This window comes from Podarcis tiliguerta, assembly GCF_965153285.1.
Source record: "Podarcis tiliguerta genome assembly, chromosome: 7".
Taxonomy (NCBI): domain Eukaryota; kingdom Metazoa; phylum Chordata; class Lepidosauria; order Squamata; family Lacertidae; genus Podarcis; species Podarcis tiliguerta.
The window spans coordinates 85917389-85940886 of record NC_139540.1 but is presented as its reverse complement, the minus strand read 5'-3'; the positions used below and the strand labels follow the sequence as shown (position 1 = coordinate 85940886).

The window sequence follows — 23498 nt, the reverse complement described above, 5'->3', positions numbered from 1 at the left end:
GAATAATTTTGAACTATTTATGATTTATTTTCTAGTTCTAATCTACAACACCTCACCTACACAGTGGCAGAGGAACCCTCTCCGGCACCTGGGGCAGGATGCCAAGGTGTGGGGCGAACCACCCAGCTGCGCACATGCGGCATGCCATACGGACTGCGCACGCATGGCAGCTCGTATGGTCACTGTGCAAGAGGCAGCCCATATGGATGCTCGCACAGACGGCGCGCGAGAGCAGCAGTCCGTACGGATGCCACGTGAGCGGCGCCCATACTAACTGCACACGTCCTCGGCTGCTCTACAACTGGGGGGGCAGTGGGCCATCTTGTCACCCCCCTCCCGAGTGGTGCCTAGGGCAGCCCGCCCCTCTCCTTCATACGCCCTCACCCACAGCAATAAATGCTTAGGTGGTTTTGGGGGAGGGGATGAGATTTATGGGGAAAGTTTAGCCACTGTCCCATCTGTTGCGTGGGAGCCAACAGGCAGCACGCTTGGCTAACAGCCGAGAGAAACCAGGCACACAGTGAGCTTCTTTATCAGTTCATTTATTTAGTATCAATGCAGAGTACTCCTTCATAGCTGAGCTGTTGCCCAGAGACCCCTCCTACTTATGGTGGCTGCCAAGGGGTTCCTTCTACCTGCTTGGTTTTCAGCTCTATGCAATGGATAAAACGCCTGGTTCTGCTAGCTTGCTCCTCTTATAAGAATTTTAAGGTCTCATATATATAAAGTAAATGTTCATAAATGTACCAAGCAAGCATATACATAAATGTATAGACCACATGTCTGAGACCCACAGAAAACATCCCGAAACCATTTGTCTCTTCCAAATGACCTCAAAAATTTCTCTGCAAGGTTGAAGGAAATGGGGAGCCTCCCCATTGCCTCTTTGCTCGCAAATCCTATCTCAAGGGCACATCTAAGATATGAATAGGGTGAGCCTGTGACCTGTATTCAGGGACTGAGTAGTTATCATAACAAAAGAGTGGCCAGGATGCCCAGGTAATCCAATCAGGTAACCTGGCAGACAGGATAAAAACAAAGCACTCAGATTTCTGTAGTCCGCCCCTTTCCTGATATACATATTGTATTGGAGGGTGGTTCGGGCTACACCCCTTCTGTGATGTACGTATGATATATGGAGGGGTGGGCTGTTCAAACGTCTATATAAGGGCTTGCACACCTTTGTCCTGGGTCCCTCCTGCCTCCTGTGTGGCAGTGAGCACCCTGTTGCAGCAGTTAATAAAGATCAGGCTTATAGCTGCTTTGCTTTTGTATATCCTGGTCTGGTCTGTGTTCATTTTCTGACCAGTTTGAGCCTTAAAAGATACTCTCTCTGAAGGTCCAGTCTTCCTTAAGAAGCTGAACCCCTTGAAGGGCCCCCTCAATATTCTTGTTTCACTCCAACTCCTGGACGCATCTTGGGGTGCCCCTCACCTCCTCATCTGACCAGTCCCTGACAGCTGCTTATTCATTTCAAGCATTTTTAAATTAAAGTTTTCCATATTTGCATGGAGCTGCTGCCCCCCCCCCAATTGGGCTCTTTTAAGCGTGACAGCCATTTTGTGCTCACAGCATCCATCGTGTCACCGGCGCCCACAGACTCTCAGGATCCCAAAGGTGCCCACAGACCCCAAACACATTGGCAGCCACTGTCTGAACTCACTCTTTTGGAGACCAGGCTCGAAAGTCTGTTGTGATCTTGAAAGAATTAATATTCAGAGCAACTTGAGCACAACAAAACGTACTTTTGCAACACCTGGAGGAAGTTTTCTCCCCTTTCCTGCCCACTTTTCCTTTCCTTGGCCTATGTTAACTTGCGCTAAAAATTCATCAAAACCCATTAAACCAGTGGTGTCCAATCTGTTTTCAGAGAGGGCCAGCTTTGATGAAGTGAAGGGCTGACCAAAGTTGACCTTTTTTAAGTATTGAAGTTGTTGAGGTTTTTAGGATTTTACCCCAGGAAATAAGCTGCCACAGGAACCGGATTAAACTGACTGGCGGGCCGAATTAGGCCCCTGAAACGGACTTTGGACATGCTTGCATTAAACCATGTGTCCTTGCAGTTTGGTGTCGAGTCATGGGATAGCTCAGTTGGTTAGACCATGGTGCTGATAACACCAAGGTTGCAGGTTCGATTCCTGTATGGACCAGCTGCATATTCCTGCATTGCAGGGGGTTGGACTAGATGACCCTTAGGATCCCTTCCAACTCTACAGTTCTGTGATTCTGTGATCTTTGGTTCTAGTAGGGTCATTATTAAAAGTCCATAAAATAGATTTGTCGGGGAATGGCGGTAAATAGTAGTAGTAATCATCATCGTCATCACACCTAAAAGCCTCTAGGCGCGGGAACTCTAGTTGACCGTTAAGAGTAGTTCTTACTTTCGGTCACAAACCGCCAACTGGAGGAGGGTTGGTTTTACTTCGTTTTCCCTCCTTCCTGCGAAGCCCCTCTCGGCTCCCTGCCCAAGCCCGCTTCCTGGCCAGCCGCGCGGCGGGGTCGGTTTGGGCCGGTTCTGAATGGAGGGAGCGCCGGGGCGATGCGGGTGTCGGGAGCAGCCAGCCTCGGCCAGCACTGCAGCCCGGCAGCCCGCGGGCACATGAAAGCGAACGGTGGTTCCCTGTGTCTTGGCTTGGTTAGCAGCGGAGAAATCCTTCCAGGGGCGGCAACACGGCCGGAGAGCCCCCGGCGGAGGAGGAGGGCAGCAGCCTCCAGCGGAGCCGGCAGGAATTGCGCCGCCCTCCCCGCCTCCGTCGCAGTCCCTTGCCTGGCTTTCTGGCCTAGTGCGCGCGGCCGCGGGAAGAAGGCAACCCCTGACTGAGGTGAGCTCGGCGGGGCGCGGGGCGCCGGGCGGGGGGGGGGAGGCTCCCGCCGCTCGTCACGGGGCGCGGCGCCCGCTTTAGGGCGCGGCCTGCACCATCTTCTTTGTGTCAGCCTCCGTTTCCCCCTCACAGCTTGGCGGAGCCGAGGCGGCTTGCGAGCGGCCTGGCGTAGCTGTCTTCCTCCCTCCCTCCCTCCTCTTCCTCCCCCCAATCGGCCGCCCTTGACTTTGGGCCTCCGAGGCCTCGCCTTTGTCTCCTGCAGGCGGGGTTGAGGGGCAGCGGCGGGGAGGCGGGCGCCGTCGCCTTGTCCCCGGGCGCCGCCTTCTCGGTGCGGGAGAGCGGCCTTCGGAGCCGCCTTCCTTAAACCCCGCTGCCCGCTGCCGGGGCTTTTGCGCAGAAGGGGCGCGAAGGAGGCCGCGGCGCTTGCGGGGTCTTCGGACTGGGCTCGGTCACTTGGCTGCCCCTGAGGAGGGTCGCTCGCTTCCCGAGGCTGTGCGCTTATTTGAAGGGGCCTCTTGGTCCGCCCGGCATCGGCACCGCTAAAAACCAGGTAAAAACTTCCTCGAAACCCAGAGGAAGAGGCTCCCTTGGCCAGCCTAGTTGGGGCACAAAACAAGTCTTGAGGTCCGGAAAACCGTATGATCGAAAGACTCGCTTTGGGGTAAAATCTTCAAGCTGGCAGAGGCACCGGCTCCTCTAAAATCAGGATTTGAGCCCCCAGCTCAATAAAATAGGGAAGTCTGTGAAGCCCGTACTTAGAAAAGAAGGCGGTAGCGGCCTATTTTTCCTTTGCTCAAATTATTTTTCATCTCTCATTCTTGGTGGGCAGGTACTTTCCCCCGTACGTTATCAGTAACTGTTACTTAGATAAATTAAACTTACATGGTTACATATGGAAAGTAGGGGAGAAAGTATTCTGTCCTGAGAAGACCGTATCTGTGCAGGCCTGGATTTATTTATTTTTGTTTTTATTTTTGGTGGATGAGGAACGCTTGCCTGTCATTCAGAGCAGAAACTCCCAAAGGGTTGTGAGATAAAGGCTTCTGTGAGCCTCCCCCAAGGAGTGCTCCCTGGTATATCCCTGCCTGGCTTGGCTGTGTTCACCCCCTTTCAGTCAGTTTTTTCTGCGTCTATATCCACAGAATGCAATTCAGTCAGTCTTGACATGGACACAGCAAAATTGCATGATTAACAATCTTCTACTTATCTGCATGAGAACTGGGTTATCTGCATTTTTCAGTTTTTTTCTTCTACTAATCAGATGATGGTCAGAGCAGTGATTTCTAGAAACAAGGTGAAAGCTTCTCTTGGAGCACAGAATTCATAGCTAAGGGGAAACCTTTTTACATATTAGAGTGAAACATGCTTCCAATATTAATTCAGATAACTGCTTCAGCCGTCAAAAGTCTAAAAATATTGATCTTGCATTTTGGCAGGTTTCCCCCTTTATGCTAGAGAGGGGTGAGAATGCAGCTTGCAGTGTATAGACCAGTGAGCAAGCTTTGGGAAAGATGGCCTGAGCTCAGTGGCTAAACTGCTGACAATTTGGAAGTGCTATCAGCAGGTAGAAGTGAAATTGCTGGTGTCTGGCAAGCACAGGTATACTTCATGAGAGACAGTACGTTCTGCTTCCAAAGTTTCCCGGGTCTCTTTTCCTATATGCATATAGAAAAAGTGTTACTCTGAATGCTGTATGCACGTGCATTGAAGAGTGTAACTTTCTTCTGTTCATATTATTACTAAATTGGAAATCAAAGTGTGGGTTACTTATATCACCACTCAAGGCTTTAAAATTATGGAATAGACTAGCATAGCGATGAGGGGCAGTGATAGAAACAGTGGTTTGGAGCATGAAATGCTTTGTTGTTTCCAGATCTATTAAGTTTTCTTCTAAGGACATCTAGGATGCTGATTACAGATTTACAGTATTCAACAAATAGTAGTATATTTACATCTGCCATATCATGGCAACAGTTCACATGAATTTTTACAATGAAGTGTTCATGTTCCTAGGTCCTCTCATACCCCTCTTTTTATCCATATTTCTAAAAGAGTGCAGGTGCTTCATATGTGGTAGTTGTCCTAATGTGTCCTTGTTTTTGTGAACACGTGTTGCAATGAAATATGTGTATTATCCCTTTCAGTTTCCATATGCCCTAGAAAAATGTTCCAGAAAAAATGCTCACATTTTGTGACATTGCAAGCAGTATAGGGCATATTTCACCCAAAGTAACTAACTATAAACATATTTTCTATCTGTTTAACATCAACAATAAAAAAGGGTTTTTGGATAATTAAAATGCCTCCGCAAGAGCCCTGACATCATCTTCAAATGCTTTTTATGCACTTGAATTTGGTCGTGACTGTGTATGTCTTTCTTCCCACTTTGATGCTGTACATCCTTGAGTTCTTCTAGCATTCTTGCAGTGTAGCTGCCATTCAACATCTAAGGATTGATGGATATTCAACCAGTCTGACCACTTCTCTCCACAGAAGGCTGAGAATGTTTGCTTTCCCTTTTGTATTGTGAATTTTCCAGCATTAGATGCCAGTGAAACATCTGAATGCTTTTAAAAAAAAGGTTTTTATTAAATATTTTCATTGGTTACAAAATTACCGTATTTTTCACTCTATAAGACGCACCAGACCACAAGACGCACCTAGTTTTTGGAGGAGGAAAACAAGAAAAAAAATATTCTGAATCCTAGAAGCCAGAACAGCAGGATAGCTGCGCAGCCCGCATTCACTCCATAAGACGCACACACATTTCCCCTTACTTTTTAGGAGGGAAAAAGTGAGTCTTATAGAGCAAAAAATACGGTACGTACATCATCTCAATTTCAGATCATAATGTACTTTCTACAGATTAGTCATATTTGATGTGAGACTTTAATGTTGTATGCAGTATAAGGTTGGGGGAAGAGAGGGGGTAGTAAACTTTCATTCTTTTACATAGTATATGTGTGAGGTTTCTGTGTCAGCTTTGTGTGGGTAGGTTATCTTTATTCATTTATTGGTTTTCACTGGCATTGAGAGAGGTTGGGGGGCCCAGGGCATGGATGGTTGCCTTCAGTTGGCTGCAGTGAGTTTTGTTTGCACGTATGGGGGGCGCGCGGAGAGGAATTGTTGGGTAAAGTTAGCCATATTGATTTGTATGCTGTCAGTGAGTTCTTCTTGTTGCCATGTTGGGCTGTGTGTGTAATAAAGGGGAGCCACACCGGGCTGAAGGTGTCCTCTTTTATTTGTCCCCAGGTCAATTTCAGTTTGTTGGTTAGCTTTTCTAGTAAGGCTGATTTCCATACAGTTTGGTACCAGTGGTTCATGTTCAGATCCTTCTCTAGGTGACATTTTGCTTTCCCCATATTTAGGTACCTCCTTAATTCATATAGCTGCCCCATGGCTGAAGTACTCTAGGAAGCCAGTGTGGTGCAATGTTAAAAACTGGGATGGAAAAGCTATTTGCCACATGGCTTCTGGAACCTGGATTACAGGTGCAAAAACCGAATGGCTAGTTGCCTTGTTTTCCCCCTTCAGTGCAATGACACGTTCTATTTCTTTTTTCATAGAGAATTTATTTGGTTCTTTTTGCAATTTGTGGTACTTGGAGGATTATAACCAGCCATAGCAAAACAGGTCATATAGAGAGCACAGTGTAACTTAAATTTAGGCATGTATAGGAAGTAATACCCAGTGAACTTCATGGCCGAGTGGGGATTTGAACTCTGGTCTCCCAGGTCCTATTCTTCCAGACACTCTCACCATTACACCACACTGGATCTCACTGGGGAAAACCTTTTTCTTTCCGTTTGCAAAACCACAGCTTCTGTGATAGATGGAGCTACCAGTGAGGGACATTGTCTCATTCTGTCCATTCATGCCTACACAGCGTGATTACCGTTATTTTCAAGGTTCTAAGGTTTTTATTTCTGTAAAGAAAAGTACTTCCCTTAAATGGTGCAGGAACACTCATGCAAATCTTTAAAAAATAATAATAAGGTGATGCACCACCATTTCTAAAAATAAATAAATCCTGCATTATGATATCCTTTAAGACAGGCGCGTCCAACTCCCAAGAGACTGTGATCTGTGAGCTTTTGGGGAGGGGCAGAGTTGTCGAGCTTTTTTTAGGGAGGGAAAACTCCGATGCTAACAAACACACACAATACAACTGAGAACTAACAATAGATGCAACGGAGGAGGGCAGGGCGGAGAATTTTTTTCCTACAGTTTTTTAAAACACAGGATCAAAAAGCATCCCTGTGGATCTACCTGTCGATCACGGTCAACCGGTTGGACATCACTGCTTTAAGAGATGTGGTGACCACAATTGCACACAGTATTCCGAGTTCAGCTGCCATGTCCTTCTTTTTTCCAGTTCTGTTTTCAAGCCTTTCCCTAATTCCTCCATTTTACAGCATTTTACATTTTACTTAAATATAATTCCTCCATTTTACTGCTGCCACAACCTTGGTCAGCGTCTTAATTGAGCTATCCACTCAAGATCCCTTAGATCTTGGTTCTTGGTCAGTCACCATCCGCTCAGACCACAATAGCATATATGTAGTGTTAGGATATTTTGCCCCACTTTGCACTTTTTAACACTGAATCAGATTTATCATTTTAATGCTCATTCACCCCTTTTGGAGTGCTTCACAGCAACTTTTAGTTAAAAACTACCCTGAACAACTTGGTGTCATCAGCAAAGGGCTAGAAAGATGCTGTCTCATGCTGCAGACATGGGTTCAAAAAGCAGACAACACACATCCAGTAAATCTCACTCACTATCACAAATGGGCAGGACTGAAAGTAAGAACTAGACCAGAATGGTTATCTTATATATTTCAAGATATGAGAATATTTATTCTATTTACACTTCTCCCTCCATACCAAACACATCATTAGATACACAAAATCAAACTTCAGAATGGGCAGGTACACAGGAAGGGGACTGCTTTCCCCACCCATTCCCCATTCTTGTAGCTAAACTGTAGATGACTTTCAGTAGATTTTCTTATTGTAGTATTTTCATATGAATTCATATGAATTTGCATGTTCCAAAAGTGGCAATATTGGCCACTGGAAAGGTGAGATCTTGACCAGTTCAGAGGTACAGTATACAGTCGTATCTTGGTTTTCGAACAGCTTAGTTCTCGAATGTTTTGGCTCCCAAACACCACAAACCTGGAAGTGACTGTTCTATTTTGCAAGCTATTTTTGGAAGCCAAACTTCCAATGCGGCTTCCGATTGAGTGCAGGAAGCTCCTGCAGCCAATCAGAAGCCGCACCTTGGTTGTTGAATGTTTTCGGAAGTCGAATAGGCTTCCGGAACGGATTCTGTTCGAGAGCCAAGGTTCGACTGTAGTATTGTGATAGTCATCTAGTTATCCTAACACTTTGCATAACTAAGCATTGCACCACCACCTTCCATGCTTTTATCTATGTGAGGTGTTCTACATTAGAGATGCCTGATTCAGTGAAATAGTTGGCTGATTCTGTTGAGCTGCTATTGTAGTATAAGTCTAGGCAGATGGAGATCACACACAGCATTGCCCATCTTAGAGGAGAGACAAAACACACTATTTACATGAAATGTTGTGTCCAAAATGAGAACTTGAAGACAAATTCTCATACTTGTTTTGTATCATGTAGCATCAACCCAATGTAAATTGGACATGGTGTGTCATGGTTGATTCTATGTCTGACAGACTGGGTTTCAGTTTGAATTCACCTGTCCGTGTGGTTAATCTCCCAAGAGCTGAACTAATGTCAGTATTGAAGATACAGTTAGTTGACAGGGTTGATCCTTAATGTTAAGTCACTCAATTTTATTGCCCGTTTAGGAAGGCAGTTAATATAACTGAAAGAGTCTCCTCTTGACATTCTATTAATGTTCCATCAAGATTTGATTTTTTAAAGCATACTTCTATGCAACACATAGAAGGCAAACTGCATCATCACCACTCAGTGTTCAATATTAGCCAGGAGCCAGGTGTGTTTTGTGACTGGGAATTGTCTGATTGTGAGCAATTTGAGAAGTCTTGTCGCCATGTATGCGACTGAGATTCAGTGTTAAAATTGCTGGTGCTGTGGGCGCAGGAGGAGAAATGCCTCCCTGCCCGACTCTAGAGTAGGAGAGATTGCTGCTGCCTTCTGCGTGCCGCTTTGCCACCCCACCCCAAACATGTAAGTTCAAATCTAGCACAATACTTTAAATAACATATATTATATCTATATCTATACATGCCGGTATTTGTAAATACTATTTTTTCAAATGACTTAAGATTTTCACCCTTATTGCAGGAGCTGAGTCCTATTTATGTTTGTGGTGTCCAATTAAGAATTGCTTTTAAAAATGTGATATTACCAATGTGTCACTTATATGAACTGTGTATTATTTCATGTGTTTTGAAAATATAAATAGAAAGTGCAACTGAAGTGGACAGGGAGGGGAATTGTGACTAGACATTCTGTAAGCTAGGTAACAAATGGCTCCTTAAACTGAGGTTACAGTTGCCAAAATGGAAAGTCTTCTTTTTCAAATGGTTATGATTGATTATCAGTTAAACATCTGGCTAGGTCAGATGACAACCTTGAGCTATATTAAGAACTTTGAGAACTTAAAGAAGAAAAGTTACTTTATCCAGGGACAGTCTATGTATATTTTATTAATAATGACGCAGATCATTCATAGCATAAGAGTATTCTTCACAACTGTGAGCAGGGCAGTGGGGTGGGGTAAGTGAAGACAAACTACAACAATTAACTATAATGTTCACTCTTCCTGCTCAGGCTGCACAGAAAAAGCATTTTGGTCCCTGAAATTCATTCTGATTGCAGATAAAATATATCTGAAAGAATTTTACAGGATGATATTTGTGGGTAAAAACAGTCAAGATCCAATGATCCCCAGATGATGGAGATGTCAGATGCTACCCAGGCATCTTCACTTAGTCACAAGTGGCTAATACTCAGATGCGAAATGCACCTGGCTAATTTTAAATACAGTCGTACCTTGGTTTTGGAACCGCTTAGTTCTTGAACGTTTTGGCTCCCAAACACCACAGACCCGGAAATGACTGTTCTGGTTTGCAAACTATTTTTGGAAGGCAAACGTCCAACGCGGCTTCCAGTTGAGTGCAGGAAACTCCTGCCACCAGTCGGAAGCCGTGCCTTGGTTTTTGAAACCAACTCTCTTGTTCTGAAGAGGTGCAAATAATTTCTTTCTGTGAGCAGTCATGATGCATGCACCATTTTGCATTCCATAATAATGATGGTGATGGTGATGATAAAAAATAATATTTATACCCCACCCTTCTGGCTGGGTTTCCCCAGCCACATTTCTGCTCTCTTAGATGCGGCACTCACACAACCACTATTTTGTGTTAATGCCATGCCCCCACTATAGCTGCCATTTTGTGTTATGCCAGATACCTCAGAGCCATCTTATTTTGACAGGCACCCATAGTACTTTCTCAAAATTCCAAATGTGCCCACTGGTCCAAAAGGGTTGGCAACCCCTGCTGTGACCACTTGTGTTTCCTTTCTTTAACATCAAGAGAATGTCTGATGTGACAAATTACATTAATGTTGCCCAAAGGGCACAAAATAAAGGTAGAATTGATGTCAAGAATACATTAAGTTTTGGGTCTGAAAGTAAAGGCAGTGCAAAAATACCCTTGAAACAATATGTAATACTTCTGATCTAGCTCATTTAATAGATCTATCAGCATCCTAGCTTGTAAAGCAATGCAAGATAGAAAATATGAAATAGGGAAGACAAAACAACTTCTTAGTCTAGTTTAAATCCATCAGTTAATTTCATTGGCCCTCTAGAGTAATGTTTGAAAAATAGCATAAAATGGGAATTAATTATATATTTATTGTTATTATTTGTTTAAACCATTTACATCTTAATGTATGCCAGGACAGGATACATCATTAGATCTCAAAAGTGAGGCTTGCAAAGTTTCCCCATCGTTTTATGACCCATTTCTTGGATTTGGCTATATTATTTCTCATTTGTCCTTTAATAATTACTCAATATGTTTAATCTTTCCATGAGAAAAATGCCAGTTCTGAGAAAAAATGCCAATTCTGGACCAATAAACAAGATTTATTATTTGGATTTGTTGGTATGATAAGTTTCTGGAATATAGTAAAAATGCTAGTTGATAGAACAAAATGCTTTATTTTAGTTAAGGCTGTTTACATAAGACTATACACTTACTGTTATCTTAATTGTTAGGCTAGGAGTAACACATGATTCCTGTAGCGAAGATACATATAGTAACTTGCTTCAACAGTATCACCAGTTGGAACAGGAGATGGGTCAAGTTGCTGAAACATGGCTTGAATATCAGAAAAGAATAGATGATTATGTTGATGAACAGGTAAGCAAATAATATATATTTATACATATATATAATCTTAATCAGAAAGTTCAGGTGTTAAAACAAATTGCATACAGGTATATGTAAAGAGATGCAGATAATTGTTAACACTGTGTATAGGTGTACTATATTAATATGTTTGAGAATGTGCACAAATCATTTTATTTTAGTCATTTGCCTTATATATATTTGCTTTTGAAGAAGATGACAGGGAGCAAGGAAAGCCAGCAACTGGCTTCCAAAAAACTGGAGGAATTGGAGATGCTTGGGGTTGAAACTTTTCTGCTATCAACTGTTCTCATGAAGTGTTAAGTGAAAGTTGTGTTTGTGGCACGGGGAATATTTGTACATGTAGTTTTTGCTGGGTAGCCATGCAGGTATACTATTGCTCCCAGATTAGCAGGACTTGCTACATCTCATAAAACTGCACCTTAAAATTTTTATAGTGGCAGCATACTTACCCTTTGTGTTGCCTGCCACGGTTGCTGCAGACAGCAGCATCTTGTAGAACTGTGATGTGTAATACACCCCCCTGCCTTTTTACATGTATATGGAAAGTTTGTTTGTGTTACCATGAAGCATTTTCTATGAAAAAGTTGATAATGAGAGTTTTACACATATATGACTCTTGAGATTGTGTTTTAAAGGGTGTGTGTGTGTGTGTGTGTGTGTGTGTGTGTTTAGCTTTGTTTATTAACCGCCCTATTCTTTTATGGAAAACGCCCTGAGGAAGCCCTGTTTAGGCCAGTGCGTATTGAGCATTAATAAAAAAATGCATTGCTTTTCAACATCTTTGAAACTGTTTCCCCTACACGTTCTTTCTGTTGGATTCTTTGTTTATCACATGTGCTATAGGAAATGACAGATCTGAGATGGATTAAAGCATTTTTGTTTTTAATTTGTACACTTATTTTTACCAAATTAATTTAAGTGTTAAATACTGTGTTTTAATAATCGATACATGATACCTGTATTGAGTCTTCAGTATTGTGTGATAAATAGAACTTTTAAATAAAATACTTTTGAAATTCCAAAAACACTGAATTACTCACAAATTTTTGAATCTGAGAAAGAAGGGTTACAGGTGTGTAAATAAAATAAATACCTGAACTTCACAGTTGACCTAGGTCTCATTTGCAAGAAGAACAAGTTGCAAGATGTTTTTTAGCTATTGAATTAAGTTTAATATACTAGTGGAGTATATTACACCAAAACCAATAATGAAGAAAGCTAGTATGGTTAGAATGCTAGACTAAGGTGCAAGAGACACAACTTCAAAATCCATGTAATTTCTTTTCGGTTAGGCTAAAATCAACAGCAATATGGAATGTTCTCTGAGATTTTATAGTCTAGAATTCTTTCCAAAGAGCTCTTAAAATCTTCTAGTAAGATTTGTTTGAGCTAAGAGCATATAGGGCTAAGCTACTCATGATGGGATGGATCTGTCTCAGGCATTTGACTTACCGTAGATTCCGGCGTATATGACGACTTTTTAAACCCGAAAAATTCTCTAAAATGTTGGGAGTCTTCTTATACGCCGGGTATGGGTTCACTGGGCAGCGGGAGTGGGCGGCGGGCTCCGTGCTGGGAGGAAGCTGCCTGGTGAAGTGGCCCAGAAAATGCTAAGCTGGCTTCACTGGGTGACTTCCTCCTGGCACGGAGCCCACTGCCGCTGCCCAGCGAAGCTGCTGCAGCAGCAATAGATGGCGGGCTCTCTTCCGCACCGGGAGGAAGCTGACTGGCGAAGCTGCCCAGCAATGCTAAGCCAGTTTCGCTGGGCGGCTTCCTCCTCGCGCAGAGCTTGCCGCCCACTGCTGCTGCCCAGCGAAGGTGCCGCGTATAAAACTGGGCGTTTAAGTCGACTCCCCAAAGTGGCAGCTGCCAATTGGGGGGATTGTCTTATACGCCCAGTCGCCTAATACGCCGGAATCTACGGTAGATTCATACCCATTTTGAACATCCTTCAATATCTTCTAGCTTCACAGTATCGACAGCAATTCATTTATATTGTGTTAAAATTCAGAAATACAGGTTTTTAAATACTTCATTAAAAGGTTTATAGCATGCATTTTTCAGAGTTTCCTCAAACAGATCTTTTATGTATGCATACTGTAAATACCTCAAATTATAGTACCTACAATTTGACATTAATATAAAGTTATTATCTTTTAGTGAATAAGTTTGGATAGTTTCAGAGAAGCTTAAAAAGACTAATAACAAAAGTTTTTATGTGTATTTAAGCTATTTTGAAGGATACAGACCTCTGCAAAACTTCTGGTCTAAAGCTTTATGACCTGAAGAAGGTGATGATAAGAATACAGAGTCAGGCCATTGGCCTATTTATCTCTTTACTGTCTCTATACCAGCGGTGGGTAGTCTCTAGCCTGCAGGCCTCTTTATTATCAATTTATTTAGTAGATTTATATCTCCCTTTCCAGTCAGAGTCCTCAAAGTGGAACAGTGTTTATAAAGCACAACAGATACACCAAGAATCACATGCTCATAAAATGACTATCAGTCCTACTGAAGCAGAAGTTGGCATCAGGTGTTCCTTCCTATAGGGCAGATGGTGTCCATTGGCCTGGGGTTGTTGAGAGGAGGGAGTACTCTGATTGGAGCAGGCCCTGACATTGTCTTTGACCACCTGCCTCCCTATCTTCTTCCCTCCCACTGGGCAGGTGGTTCTTGTGAGGGGCCGGGGGGGGGGGGGCGAATTCAGCCCATCAAGCCTCCCCATTAAGTTGTTTTGCCCAAGTCATGCCTGCCTGTAGCTGTATGAAGTTGGGTAGAGAACAGGTAAAGCAGCAGCTGTAAAAAGCATGGGCTCCAAAAGGAAGAATAAGGAATGCATGACTCTGATTTTTCTTTTGTACTTGTGATTTGAATTTTGTGCTTTTTGATTCAGGTGCCTTCTTTTCTCTCTCTTTTCAAAATGCCAGAAAAAGGTGCCATGTTATAACTTCAGTTTGCAGCTTCAGATGAAGAATTGGGAGTGATGCACTCCTGGTACATATTTTTAGCCACAGATTTAAGTTACAGTCACCTGACGCTATATGCAGTTGGGTCGTTGCCAAGTGGGTGGCCACCTGTCAAAGTGGCCCATATGGGGTTGGCCACTTGTGCTCTACACTGACTGGCACAAGAGTCTGGAGATGCTGCGTATTGAACCTAGGATCTTAAGGTTTAATTTATATATTGCTAACAGGATATCGATTCCAGACAGCTTACAAAACCACAGATTTTAAAAATGTCATATAATCAGCATTCATATATCTATTAGCTTCATTGTTCAGATCTGGACTAAGAAGTGGAGGGTTTTTGACATTCCTGTTGCTTAAAAACATGTGTCAGAATGATCTCCGCTTTCCCCAATCCCAACATTCCCCAGTGTGATAGATTGGCAGTTTCCTTGAATACTGCTTTCATTTCCTCAGAATATTCAAGCCCAAGCCTGAAGAGAGAGGGGGGTTTTAATGGATTGCAGGATGGGGTAGTTACTGCCACTGACTTCCCTTCAGCCAAGGAAAATAACAATGCTGATGGTTCTGTGGCTCAGGGTTGAGCGAGCAAGAAGCAATAATTTAGTGGGTGTATGTTGGATTTGTTAGGATGAGTACCATGCTGTGCTACTTCTGAGCCCTAGCCATCCGCTTTGATCTTATAAAACACTGTTTATATTTTATTATAAGTGTTCTATCTAATTGTGCTAGCCATGTAATTGTTTGTATAGGATATTTGTTGCCAGCTTTTCAATTTTAAGTTTAGCCTTGTGTGAGCTTGAAAGCAGGTTTCTACGTTAGAAAAGGTAGGAACCAGCTCAATTCAATGTAATTCAATAGATCACCTGCATTTTTTCTGCATCTACGTACCATAACTTTTGTTGATACAAATCTTATGGCTTTAAGCTGCTATATTATTCAATAATCGGGATATAAGCATGTATGTTCTGAGTTGGGTAAAGTAGAAATCAAGCAGTGTTAATCAGTGAACTTAGCCTAATTTTGTTCCAGGTGACAGTGAGAACAAAAGAACCCTTTCTGAAAGAGGACTGGGAAGCTTTTAGGAAGAGGCATTTCATAGAACAGGTAAAAGTATATACTTCCATCTAACACAGCTCAATTCAATGCATGTTTACTCAGAAGTAAATTTCACTGTGTTTGGTGAATCTTGCTTCTAGTAAAATGTGAATAGGATTGCTGCCATAATTGTATATAAAGAATTGGAAGAGCCTTTCTGTGCTTTTCAGCAATATTAATTTTTCTTCAAGTCTACATATTGTATGTGTACTCTTCAAACAGCCACCACTGAAAGGGTACTTAGAGCATAACTGTCCTCCTTAATTTGTATTTGCATTATTTTAAATAAACTGAAAATGCACAGATTCCCATTAACCTATTACAGTGGTACCTTGGGTTAAGTACTTAATTCGTTCCGGAGGCCCATTCTTAACCTGAAACTGTTCTTAACCTGAAGCACCACTTTAGCTAATGGGGCCTCCCACTGCTGCCGTGCCGCCGGAGCATGATTTCTGTTCTCATCCTGAAGCAAAGTTCTTAACCCGAGGTACTATTTCTGGGTTAGCGGAGTCTGTAACCTGAAGCGTATGTAACCTGAAGCGTATGTAACCTGAAGCGTATGTAACCCGAGGTACCGCTGTAATACGCTTTATAATGAATTAAATAGGTCAATACTAAGCTCCTTCCATATGTTTGAGGTTCTGTTACTTTGGTTAAGATTTTGTTAACTGCTTATGTGTTTCTACTCAAATATCTGCAAATACATTACAGTATTCAGCACATAGGGCTGGCAAGCCATTGGAGCCTGAAGACTTACTTTTCTTAAGATTCAGAATTGTCTCAATTTCCAGTACAGTGATACCTTGGGTTAAGAACTTAATTCGTTCCGGAGGTCCGTTCTTAACCTGAAACTGTTCTTAACCTGAGACACCACTTTAGCTAGTGGGGCCTCCCGCTGCCGCTGTGCCCTGCTGCACGATTTCTGTTCTCATCATGAAACAAAGTTCTTAACCTGAGGTACTATTTCTGGGTTAGTGGAGTCTGTAACCTGAAGCGTCCGTAACCCAAGGTACCACTGTCCAGTAACAGATTCACTTAAATGAGCTGTATCCTCTGACAAAAACTTCAGAATGGTTATCTGACTTGTAACTTGACAACAGAGAGCACTCGGGTGGGTTCTCCCAATAAGCAAAATTCCTAATGATACTCCTCACATTTCTATTGAATCTGAATCCATAATTACTAGCCTCAAATTAAATTAATTTTTTGCTTAGGATACTGAAGTAATTCATTTAAAGATAATAGTTTGGCAAGCATTGTTTTCTTAACAAACAAAAATGAGAAATGCACGTTGTGGTCCAGTGAGTCTTTTTCCCCATTTGCTGTTGTAGCCCTTTTTGATCATCCTCTTGTAATGCTACTTTTTGTTTTTCCTCTTGTATTTTCCATCTTATTTCTTCCATAACTGAATCGGTTTCAGTCTCCTCATAGATTGCAGTCCTCAGCGTACATTTCTAGAAAAAGGCTTCATTTGAGCAGAGTAGGACTTGCTTCTGAGTAGACTTGCTTAGGATTGGGCATTCATCACCTGTGGAGATGAATATCCTCTCAGAACGGCTTACTACCACCCCAGTCTATAATCTGTATCTCTTGCTCATTAACCACCCCAACTGTCATTTGTGTGTCAAATCACCATCATATTATAGACCTCCTTGGTGCCAGGTAGTGCCATTCTTTATTCAGTCCTTTAACCACATAAGAAAGCAGTGATTGATTGAAGTTATTGTTTTGTAGTGCTTTCAGAAGTGATCTGGTCTGTGATAAGCTGCATCAGAAATATTGAACTGTAATCCTTACTCTTCAATGTTAAATCTTTTCTCTTGATCCAAAATCTCAATAAGTGATGAAATAGTTATGGGAGTATGGCATCCATTCATTAAGATGTTATACTGTATTTTTCACAAAACATGGAGAGAAAGTTGCCCAAACATGCAGATCTCCAAAGAGATGAAGAAAAAACATTCCATTTTCACAAAACCACAGGACTCACTTGTCACAAACCTTTCTAAGTGCCTTAACAGTATGGATTTATCATATTTGTCCATCAAATTAATAATAGGGCACAGAGCAACTGATAAGGGAACTGGTGAATCTGAGTGCACAGGCCTTTGCTCCCTTTTTTTCTTTCAAATGTACTGTAAAGGATTCTCCCAATTAGATCTCCAGGGATTTTCTGTTAAAAATCTTTTTTCTTTGTCTTCTCACATCCTAAAGCAAATGGAAACATCACTTACAAGCAGGTTTCTTAAATATATCAGCATCTACTGCTCAGCGATTTTCTTTAGCATTCAGGGAGAGAACCCTGGTTGTCATCCTAGCGTCCTTTCCAGAATTCATAATAATGGGGTGTTTTTTGTTTTACTATCACAAAAGGAATTGCATGCGCTTTGTGCAATCAGACATTTGTCCTCATGTTCTTTGATGCTCTTTGATGAGGTTGAAAGCTCTCCTTTGTAAAACAACAACAACACACCCAAACAAAACCAAGCTGGTGAAACAGGTACAAAAGTAGGCACGTTCTGATGTAATGACTTGAGCCCACCATTCTGTTATTGAAATGAATGTAAATGCTTTAGCCTGCTTACTGCAAGAACATAGACTTCTAGTCAAAACACCAGGGCTCAGCTAAACTGCTTAACTTCCATGATCTTCAGATTGTAAAGGAATACATGTGGAATTCAGTTTTGATTCCTGAATGAAATTCCTGCATTTTCAGAAAGTTGCTGTGGAATTACACCAACCAGCTTGCAGAGTTATGAATACAAAGGACAGAAAACCTCAGTGGACAGTAGTAGGTCAAAGCCTCTTTTTTGCTTCTTGAAAGAAATGTAAGAATTTTTTGTAAACCATCCAGTACCTCGCTTTGTCTTCAACTGAACACCTTCTTCAGTTGCCTTGCAGAACTCTTCATACCTGACAAGAATTTCATGTGGTACTGAAGAGTGTTCACTCAGTACATTGAGTGTACTCAATGCATCAAGAAAAGCTGCCAGTTCTCTGAAAACCATATCAGGTATGGGGGTCTCTGCTCTGTGAGTAACTTTCTGAAATGCAAGATTTCAAGCTGACAGGATTTGGTGCCAATGTTTGCATCAGCTGAAATACATATTTGGAATAAATTATTTCAGTGCTCCTGCAGCCTGTATTCTAGTTTCCATGATTGCATGGATCTTCTATATTCTTCAAGATAATTCTGCAAAGCTATTTGGATATGAAATTCTGTAAGGTGGATGAAAATTACATGTATATCAAAATGCATGGGTGCATTTTGCAGTCGCAAAGCCACATGACTTTTATAGGTCTGATCACACCCACCTGTAGTGTACCTTTAATTTGTAATTGTTTCTGTCTGAGAGGTTTTCTTTACTCACAGTGATTCAGTAAGCCTTTTGTGGCTGGATATTTGAACAAAGAATAAACCACAACATTAAAATGCAATACAATTAAAATTCAACAATAAAAATGGTAAAATGCAGCCTAAAAGCTTTCTAGAAGCAGAAAAATGAAACCAATTAGTTCATTTTAAAAGACGTTTAAAATATTTTTGGCTCATTTTGTCCCTGGCAAGCTGGGAACGTAAGACCTATCTGCCTAGTTGGGATTGAAAGTTTGTTTGGAGCTTGAACCCAGTTTTGTTGCCAATGCTCAGAACAGTTTTCAGTCATGTTCTTGAAGATGAACAAAAGGCTGCTTATGTGAAATGACATATCATTGAGGATACCCACATAAAATATTGTCAGACTTCATATTTTTATGTTAAATTACCTCATCAGTTGGTTTCCACCATATACCTTCTGACAAACAGAATATATTTTAGAGTGAAGGCAACTTTTAAATAATTACATTGGCGTTCATATTTTATGTATTACAACACATTTCTTCACAAAGGAACCAAACTTCCAGCCATTTGTGTTATAATGTATAATGGTATACTTATACCCTAGGGACACTTAATATGAAGTAAGTGCTATTGAACTCAGTGACTGGGTAGTAGATGCCTGCCTTGTTGCTTCACAGTAAAAGTATGTTTCATTTACAAAAGCCCATCTGCTGCTGTAGTTGGGAAAATAGGTGTCATAGGTGGACAAAACATATGGGTTGTTCTGTTCTTGAGGAAGCTAAACCCTGGACTCTAAAAGTGATTCTGAACTCTCAGATTTTAAGCTTCTATCATTATTTTAATCTAGTCCTGTAATTGGTTGTTTTTACCAGACCCTCTTTGGCATCTTTTTATGCTAATTTTTTAAATTTATTTTCAGTAACAATCTTTCAAATCAATCCAAATTACAATAATAACAATACCACCATTTATATATTTCAATTATTAATTTTTTTTGGGGGGGGGGACTTCCCATGTTCCAGATGTCTAGAGATAATCGTCCTTATTCTCAGTCTAATTAGTCATTGTTCCTGTGGTTCACATCTTCTGTAGCAAAGTTTTTGTATTGTTAACACACAGGAGGCATTTTTTATTCATCTTATTCTCTGTCCAATTATTTTGGTGTTCAGTCCTCTTATCTCTCCTTTGTTCGTCAAGTTCTCATTAAAGGCACCAGGCTTTGTTCCAAAAATAGAGTTTATAAATGGCAAGTCAACAAGTTCTCTCTTAATGAGCTGGTGTCCGTATACGTCTGTACAGTGGTACCTTGGGTTAAGAACTTAATTCGTTCTGGAGGTCCGTTCTTAACCTGAAACTGTTCTTAGCCTGAGGTACCACTTTAGCTAATGGGGCCTCCCACTGCTGCTGCGCCGCCACCGCGCGATTTCTGTTCTCATCCTGAAGTAAAGTTCTTAACCCGAGGTACTATTTCTGGGTTAGCGGAGTCTGTAACCTGAAGCGCCTGTAACCTAAAGGGTCTGTAACCCGAGGCACCACTGTATATAATGCTGTATTGTAGGGCATGCTTCCCAGCTGTATATTATGTGAGAATTATTTAAATTCCTCCAAGAATAAAAGGACCTCCCTCCTCCCCCCCAGCTCCTCCGGGCCCTAGAAGAGCTGGCAGGGATCCAGCGCTCTCCATCCTTCTGTCCACAATTTCTGTCCACAACCATGTATAAAAATAATCCATACAAGCAGATGTATTTTAGAATGAAGTACACCCCAAGTTCAAAGGAGCTCTTTTCCATTAGAATTCCCCCCCCCCTTTTTTTGTAACTGTGCAATAATGATCGCCATTTTCTTTCCATCTTCAGCCTGAGTCGCCATATCTGATCTTATTTTGCCAGCTCTAATTCCAATTAGAGTTCTCCGTTGACGGCTGTGCATCATGCATTCAATTAAAATTTTCACCTCTTGTGTTTCGTTCAAGTAATTAAATTCTTTCTGGATGAGCTTCACCAAATCGTGATGTATATAACAAGTACGGAAAGAGCGGTTGCTCACCTCCTTAGTCCACGTTTCAAGATGAGAGTCCATTTAAAGTCCAAAGTTCTGCATTCAACGACTGCATAATTTGACAGTTTTTTCCTTTAATCTCCTCCATCTGGAACATGCCTGTTTTTTGTCCAAATCTTCTTATTTTAGAAAACAGGTGTCTCCTGCATGCAGGAGTGGCTCTGGAGAGTGCCAGCCATACCGTGCTCTTAGACCCAGCGTCCCTGTCGCTTGCACCTTGATGCAAGCCAACAGATCACGGACAATTTGTGGGTCTGTGAGACATTCCTCCCTCACCTTGGAGAATCTGCCACGGCTAATTACCCTCATATCAGCCCTGAATTACTGGCACAGCTTGGGTCCATTCATGTGGGAGGCAGCCATTTCCCGCAGCAGGAAACCAGAAGTCCGGGTATCTTTAAGTAGAAGGATTCTGGCATCACCTCACATGGGCACTAGAGGGCTACAAAGCTTGTGTTGTATTTAATGTTACATGTGGCTCTAGAAACATTCTGCTTTATCAGGGGCATGGCAGATGATATTGTCATGATTAGATCATTGTTTACACGAGCACAAGATGCTGCTCTTGAGACTGATTAGATTGCCCTCATAGTCCCTTCCAGCTGTACAATCTTATGATTAGATTGGTCCACTTCTAAAAAAAAGGTATTGAGCAGATATGACAACTTCATGATGGACAGCAAGCACAGGACTGAATTTCTTAGCACCTGATTTCCAAAACTAAGAAGGTCACAGCTGTTGTGATAATATCCTGAATTGAACTGTTTGCAGTTGATTCCTCTGACCGGCAGCCCTGATGGAGTCAGGGATCAATGCTTGACTTGCAAAACTGTTGGCTCAAACTCTGCATTTCTGATACTGTGTGATCACACTGTATGTTGTCTGGCAGACATGTAGAACAGTGGATTATCAGAGACTATTGATTCCTAAATGGCATTAGCAGAAAAGGGTGACACCCATTTTCGGTACGTACACTAGTGGCCAAAATTGTGGAAACCTTTTGGAGAAAGTGTATTTCCGAGGTTTGATGGCTCATAACGCGACCTTTTTTGGGGGGGAGTAGTACCATAAAAGTATATATCAATGGAAAGATAATTTAATGAAGAATGTAATGCAACAAAGTCTGTTTAATTATCTGTACTCTATCAAAAGTTATAGCCAAATAACCAGAAAAAGGAGCGTTTAGAGAGCCAATCAGGTGTCATCTTATTTTGGCAATGATGGCTCATAGCACTCCTTTTTTTTTTTCCTTTTTTTTTTTAGTAATGCCATAAAATTATATATCAAAGGAAAAAGAATGTAATGCACGTTTTCCAAAAGGTTTCCACAATTTTGGCCACTACTGTATCTCTTCTCTGCTTCATGTAGTGAAAAAAGCTTGGATTGATACGAATTAAGAATTTCAGAGCTTTGGCCTCTGTACAGTTTAACTAAAAACAACCTATATACAGCTACAATATTGAGTTTTATTTAGTGTTTGTTTAATATGAGAGCAGCCTTTTAAACATGTCCACAATAGTTAGTGGGCCACAACTTTTTTTAATAACCTCTTTGCCCATACATGTGTGGAATGGAGATACAGATATAGATAGATATGGGGGATTCTATTGAAGAAGTATCATTTTATATACTCTATATATCTCCTCCTTCAATAGTATCCCTTTTGCTGTAGCCATCCATGAATTAGAGAATTAAGAAAAAGTATGAATGATGGTCTCCTAAAAATATTTTTGTCATGAGCTAACTTCGGAGAAACAATTCTCTTTTCCTCCTACCTTCCCTCACCCAATAAAATACAAAAAACAACAACAACTAACATACTTAGACTGACACATATAGCCCAATCATGTATTTACTCAGGAGAAATTCTGTTGTGCCTACTGGGACTTACTCTCAGGTAAACGTGCCTAGGACCTCAACAGCATATGCTTGGAAATTAGCTCCTTTGATCTCAGACTTAGTTCCAAGTAAAGTGTCAGTCTCTTTCTTAGTAAGAGATCCGTAGCTGAACCTTCTTTTAAATACAAAGAAGGGCTTGCCTAACAAATTCAAACATTTCAGTTTCAGGACATGCTGAATGTAAATAATCTAGTACAAGTAATCAAGTGGACAATTTTAGAGTCACAATTGACTACAAAATGCAGCTGCAATATAGCGTTGTTTATGAAACATGCCAAATTGAACGTATTATTCAGTTATGCATTGGTACTGAATCCTTACTAAGTGCTGAACTGAACATATGTAATGGATTTTGATTTTTTTTAAAGCAGGCTCATATTTCACCTAACTGCAGACATGAGTCTTGATTAGTCCTTATTACCTGAGGACAATTTCTACAGTACTTGCCGCAGGTGACCAGGAGAGTAGTAATTTGCAAGCCTCAGAAAGAGGCATTAGTACAGTTACTTGATGGAGTGTGTAGATTATCAGATTGTGCTTTATCAGGTTATTAATTTCATTTTGAATTTATGGTTTTAAAATTATTTTTTGTCAACAGCAATTAAAATGTTACTGAAAATAGCTCACAGTTTTTATATATCCTTGCTAATTCTAGTTAAATGGCAGTAAAGCAATACCTGGAGAAAATAACTTCACAGACACAATGAGACATCTGTTGTCATCAAGACTGAGTATTTCTGACTGTCCTAATTGCAATTTCAGGCACAGGTGAGTAGATAATATTTAATATAGTAGTATAGTATATAGTAGTAAAATATATTTTATAATAAAATCTTAACTGAGAGCTTTTCAAGTTTTGTGTCGTGATATGTTAGACTGTTGGCTGCAGTGTGTAGGTGTGTTGTGTGAACAC

The 23498-nt window shown here is 41.3% G+C and overlaps 1 protein-coding gene across 11 annotated transcripts in view; it reads left to right on the top strand.

Moving 5' to 3' along the window:
* Positions 1–2433: 2433 nt before the first annotated feature.
* The window catches only part of FAM193A (family with sequence similarity 193 member A), a 47804-nt gene continuing 26739 nt past the window's right edge, over positions 2434–23498 (top strand). The window contains exons 1-4 of one of the 11 annotated variants that reach the window (XM_083448583.1): positions 2434–2822; positions 11068–11212; positions 15223–15297; positions 23241–23353. In XM_083448583.1, coding sequence (XP_083304709.1) covers positions 11147–11212; positions 15223–15297; positions 23241–23353 — 254 coding nt within the window. In that variant the 5' untranslated portion in view covers positions 2434–2822; positions 11068–11146. Of the gene's footprint in view, positions 3373–5693; positions 9558–11067; positions 11213–15206; positions 15298–18178; positions 18302–23240; positions 23354–23498 lie in introns of those variants that run through there. The other 10 variants (XM_083448580.1, XM_083448578.1, XM_083448585.1 and 7 more) reach the window with 10 other exon arrangements.